General features: G+C 53.4%; 4 protein-coding genes across 4 annotated transcripts in view; 2 read left to right on the forward strand and 2 right to left on the reverse strand.

The window, feature by feature from the left end:
• PPTG_15853 (hypothetical protein) overlaps positions 1-1,266 on the forward strand; it is a gene marked incomplete at its 5' end in the record, with an annotated part of 1,813 nt that extends 547 nt beyond the window's left edge. Inside the window, one exon of the mRNA XM_008913610.1 lies at positions 30-1,266. Coding sequence (XP_008911858.1) covers positions 30-1,064 — 1,035 coding nt within the window. The 3' untranslated portion in view covers positions 1,065-1,266. The remainder of the gene's footprint in view (positions 1-29) is intronic.
• A 144-nt stretch (positions 1,267-1,410) lies between these two features.
• On the forward strand, positions 1,411-2,575 carry PPTG_15854 (hypothetical protein). Its single transcript, XM_008913611.1, has 2 exons — positions 1,411-1,525; positions 1,580-2,575. The coding sequence occupies exons 1-2, from the start codon at positions 1,459-1,461 to the stop codon at positions 2,491-2,493; spliced, it is 981 nt and encodes a 326-aa protein (XP_008911859.1). The 5' UTR covers positions 1,411-1,458; the 3' UTR covers positions 2,494-2,575.
• On the reverse strand, positions 1,636-3,479 carry PPTG_15855 (uroporphyrinogen-III C-methyltransferase). Its single transcript, XM_008913612.1, has one exon. It carries the CDS (start codon positions 3,428-3,430, stop codon positions 2,564-2,566), a length of 867 nt encoding a protein of 288 aa, XP_008911860.1. The 5' UTR covers positions 3,431-3,479; the 3' UTR covers positions 1,636-2,563.
• A 50-nt stretch (positions 3,480-3,529) lies between these two features.
• PPTG_15856 (hypothetical protein) lies at positions 3,530-4,949 on the reverse strand. Its single transcript, XM_008913613.1, has one exon. It carries the CDS (start codon positions 4,862-4,864, stop codon positions 3,635-3,637), a length of 1,230 nt encoding a protein of 409 aa, XP_008911861.1. The 5' UTR covers positions 4,865-4,949; the 3' UTR covers positions 3,530-3,634.
• Positions 4,950-5,238: the final 289 nt, after the last annotated feature.

A 5,238-nucleotide genomic window follows, 5' to 3' on the forward strand; every position in this document is an offset into this window, starting at 1 on the left:
CTAAAAATTGAAAATTGGGATTATTTCAGGGACGCACGGAAGACGCTGTGAAGCTCCGATGGAAGGCGTTGAACCCGAACCAGAAGACTTACACAAAGCTCGGCCGTCCGCGTCTTTTGAACACTGACGACGCGCCGCCAGTTTCCACCTCTCCAGTCCGACCTACAATGCCCTACACTGCCCCTGCACAACCTGTGAAGATGGACATGCCGCATCAACCAGTGCCAGTGAACAACAACGCTATGAACTCTACAACTCAAGTAAATTTGGAGCCAATTTTGACCCCTCTCGAGGACGAGACGGACGAAAAAATGAGCGAAGAAGACGTCATGATCCTGAACGAGTTTTTACGTGGCCACTCGAACAATTCGCTTGGAAACGGCAGCTTCAAGAGCCTGCTGTCCGCTACAAGTCTGCGCGACCTGGGAGATGATATTGACGCAGCCATTTTGAGGATGGAGTCGCAGTCTGGGGCACACGCGTTGACTGAAGACTCTACAGCAGCCAAGCCTCTGCCATTGGGACGTCCTCCTCATCGAGTGCTGAATAAAATGCTGAGTCTGGGAGACACGAAGAGCGCGAGTCTACGCTCGATTACGGCCGATGTCGAGCCTGATGACTCATGGATTAACGGAGGGTTAACCCGGCGTCTTAGCAGTTTGTCCGTCAACGGAGAGGGTATTTTCGAGCAGGAGCTTGTCGGCGGCAACCAGAAATTGAACTCCATGGACTCGTTTGAGCAGCAACTGGCGTCGCTGAATGACGCGGGCTCTTTGATGAGTCTGCCTCTGGATTTGGGCGACGAAAGCAAGACAGATAGCGCCGTGGCAGTGGCGTCTGCTGCGTACGATGCCGTGAATGGAACAGGCCCAGTAGGTGCTAGCTCTTCTGCTGCTACATCACATGACTCACTGCAGCGCTTGATTTTGGAGGACGAGATCCCGGTTCACGGTCTATCGAACCAGACAGCGACTACTGAAAAGAAAACAATAACGGCACAAGACTTTTACAGTAGTGCAATCCCGCACGATCAGCTATCGACAGCACATCGCTTTGAGATCTAGAGGGACCTACGGTGTAGTGTGTGCGCGAGCGGGAGTGGGTCGCACCTATCTATTCGAACAAGAACTTGCAGACCGCTTGGTTAACTCGTGTTCCTGCTGCATAAAAAAAGAGAAGAGAAACTAGTGCGTAGCTGTATTCGTTACGTCCTACAGGATTAAATGGTCTGTACGAGTAATGCTTACCTACATGCATCGTCTCGCTAGCCTGCGCATTTCGTTTTAAGCAAAAGAAATGATGATGCAGCGATTTCACCCGATTTTGTCAAAAAGTAACAACATCTAGTAATATCTTTAGAAACGCAAGCATCGACCTTGCGTTTCTAATGTGCACCACACAGCTACACAACCGCCACACAAAACAGACCCATTCCACATCAACACCGGAACCCAAGACATGCAGCTCCCCAAGCGCTTCCCGACTCTCCTGGCTCGCGCTGCCCGTCAGAACGCGCGCTCTATCGGTCCGTAACACCTGTATCTTCACCCTTCTTCTATATCTAACTCTAAATCTGCAGTTCGCCGCCAGTCTCGTTCGATTCTGGCGTTGACGCAAGTGCACTCGACTTCTGCTTCTCGTAATCTGCAGAGCGTTGCATTCCCGTCGCTCCGCTTCAGCGCTGCTGCCACATTCAGCACGCAGGCTGAAGGTCGCGTTGTGGCAATGGGCGACCGCGTATCACTGCACATGGACGGCAAGCTGTCCGGTGGTGAGTCGCTGCCGAAGACTCAGGAAGGCGCTCCACTCAAGTTCATCGTGGGCAGTGGCCAAGTCTTGCCCGGTGTGGAAGACGCTGTACAGGGCATGAAGAAGGGCGAATCCAAAACCGTGGAAATCGAGCCTGCGCAGGCCTTCGGAGCCGATAAACAGATCTTGACTGTCCCGCTTAAGGAGATGAACCTGCCCGAGAAGGAGCGCGAGATGCTCGCTGTCGGTCAAGTGTTGGAGCTTGCGGGCGGTGAACGTGCGGTCATTGTGAAGCTCACAGACGAGTCAATGGACATCGACTTGGCCCACCCGTACGCCGGCCAGTCGCTGACTGTGACGCTGGAGTTGGTGGACCACGAGCTGCACTCGGAGCTGCACGTGGACGAGCGTCTGGTGCTGCCCGAAGTCATTAAAGAGGGGGACAATGTCACTTTCCCCGTTCGTGGCGATACTATGGTCATGCACTACACTGGCAAACTCGCTAAGGACGGCAAGGTCTTCGACTCGTCACGTGACCGTGGCCAGCCCTTCCAGTTCCAGATCGGCGTCGGCCAAGTCATTCGTGGCTGGGACGAGGGCGTTATGCGCATGAGCAAGGGCATGACGGCCACGCTCAACATCCCGTCGGCCAAGGGCTACGGAGAGGCCGGCGCTGGCGGCGTTATCCCCCCTGACGCCGACCTGGTGTTCGAGGTCGAGCTGCTGGACATTGTGCGTCGCTAAGCTCGTGGAAGGATTGTTTGGAATTAATCAAGTGATTTTTTCAGTGTTCCAAATGTTTTAAACTTGTTGGTTACACGTCCGTGTTGATTAATTCATCGTCTGACTCAAGATACGACTTTAAGTCCCCGTACTTGGCCACTTGACCAATGACGATGATCGCAGGCGAGTATTTCTTGCCCTCCGTCTTCGCTGCGATGTTTTCTAGTGTTCCAAGCAGCAATACCTGGTCAGGGTTGGTACCTGAATGAATCAACGCGACCGGAGTGTCCTTGTCCTTGCCGCTTTCAATTAGATTCTCATAGATCGTTCCAATAGTGCGCGTAGCCATCAGCAACACAATAGTCTCCACATTGGCCAGTGTGGCAAAGTCCATCTCCGCCGGCTTGTGGCCTGAGATGACCACGAAGCTCGTGCTTAGTGTCTTGTGCGTAACCGGAATATTCGCAATAGCAGGCACCGCCAAAGCCGAGGAAATGCCCGGAACAACTTGAAATTTGCACTCAGCTCGGACTAGAGCGCGGATCTCCGAGTGTACACGGCCAAAGACCATGGGGTCGCCTCCTTTGAGACGGACGACGATGTGTCCAGCGCGACATTTGTCCACCAAGATGGCATCGATGTCCACCTGCTTGGCTGAGTCTTTCTTACCGCCCCGTTTGCCGACGTAGATGATCTCGCAGTCCTTGGGGATCAGTGCGTACACTTCAGGCCCTACGAGGTCGTCCACCACCACGACGGTCGCACTGGCCAGAAGTCTTCGAGCTTTAAGCGCGAGCAGCTCCGGATCGCCTGGCCCGGCGCCCACAAGGTACACCGTGCCATGGGACGCTTGTGAGCGCAGCTGACGTGTCTGTAGACGAGGGAGAACTACGTGCGACACCAACACGGAGAGCAGCGCCCCCGAGAGCGCCCCCAGAGCGAAGTCGCGCACAGGCATCCTGGTGGTCTTGACAAGGTTGGCGCAGACTGATGAAATATGTGGTGCACACTATTTAAGACATCGAAACGGTCTTGAAGACCATCACTCTCTATAGTGACGGTGGACGATTTCAATACATGTATGAAAAAAGTCACAAGATATGACAATATGAAAAAGTCACAAGATAAAGCGAGGTTTAGATAAATAAAGTGCTGGTCTCGATCAGAACGACCGGTGCTCGTGGATGGGGGTCAACGGGATGGCGTCACGCTTGAGTCTTCTCTCACGTCGACTCTGTTCGTCTACAGGCTCTGGCTGTTCCGGTGTCGGCCCGTGCTTCTTAATACGGTGGATACGCTTAAGCGTGTGCTTAAGTTCGCGTTCAAGTTGCTCCAGCTCGTGCGGAGCCAGCGTCTCGATGCCGTAGCCACTGAACAGCATGAGTTGCCGCACCTCGTCCTCCGAGTCTGCCAGTTCTTGACGGAGATCGCGGATTTCGTGCTCTAATTCCTGCACCGACTTGCCACTGCTTCTACCATCAGTATTATCTTTCGCAGTATCCTCCTCGGACGAGCGTCTCGACTGCATTTGCAGTAATTTACGCTGTCGTTTCAGTGCAAGTCTTCGTCGGAAATACAGTTGCGCCACTACAAGGCAACTCGAACCAATGCAAACTGCCAGTAGCAGTAGCAACGGCTTGTTGCCTGTCAAGGACGTGACGATCGCTTCCAACTCATCGTCTCGTGTAGGACACAGCGTCACCACGTCACTCCACGGCCCGTTTGTCTCGGTGGAGAAGAATCCCATCGGCAACAAGAACCCGAGTAGCGACTTTTCCGTGTTTTTGACCATCATTCTCACGCGAAATCCCATTTCATGCTCTAGTGGCAAGTCCGAAAACACTAAAAATGGGTCTTTTGTGACAACCCTTTTGTTCGCAGCGTTCCAAAGTGCGTCAAGGCCCCATCCTGTGACCCAAATTTGCACCTCGTACGAATACGCGTCGGCGCTCGAATCTGCCGCTAGTGTGGCTGAACGTTCGTCTTCTTCGTCTTCTAGTCGTGCGTCTTCCGCTCGAGCATGCGCAGCTAGCGGATGGTCTTCCCAAGTGACCACTACGCTGGAAATTTCCGCTGATCGAGGCTTCGTGGTCGTCAGGAAGTCCACTAGAGTCCTATGGACGCCAGCCTCGCCTTGTTCTTCCTCTGAGGCCGCCTGGTCGTCCACGTATCGTACGCGGTGTACGGATAAGTTGCGCAGCCGCAAGTCCATGGTAGAGATCGCGGACGTACGACCCCAGAGGAGCGAATCTACGGGATTCAAGTTGCTGAGGAAAGAGGAGGACGGAGCGGGGGACGGCGTGGTCAACGCCTGCAGAGCGATGGTGGACAGGAAGATGCACATAGCGTAGATCCCGAAGCCGCCCGCGATGCGCAGCGGACGGCGCTTCATTGGTCTGCTGGTGTCCGGGTGTTGCGAGGTTGAGGAATGGCGTAATGCGACCCCATCCGAAGGTCGCAGGCACGTCAAATAAGACAGCAACAAAAGCAATATATGTATTTATAGAGGTATCGGGGAAACAAGAATGTTCTGTTTGTTAGTCATGACTTTATTCAAAAATTAGATGTAGAAGGATATAATGTATTAGGAACAACGATTTGGCCACTGATGACGTCGATATAGAGGCTGAATGCTTGCTTTTGCGCGTTGGGTCTCGTTCATGTAGACGACGATACTGGTTTTGCATGGCGCAGTTTTAACGGACCGTCACCCATGAAGCTCTTTATTGCGCGGTCATTTGATATTCGGCGGTTTTGGTGGGCAGC

This window comes from Phytophthora parasitica (genome assembly GCF_000247585.1).
Source record: "Phytophthora parasitica INRA-310 unplaced genomic scaffold supercont2.54, whole genome shotgun sequence".
Classification (NCBI taxonomy): Eukaryota; Oomycota; class Peronosporomycetes; order Peronosporales; family Peronosporaceae; genus Phytophthora; species Phytophthora nicotianae.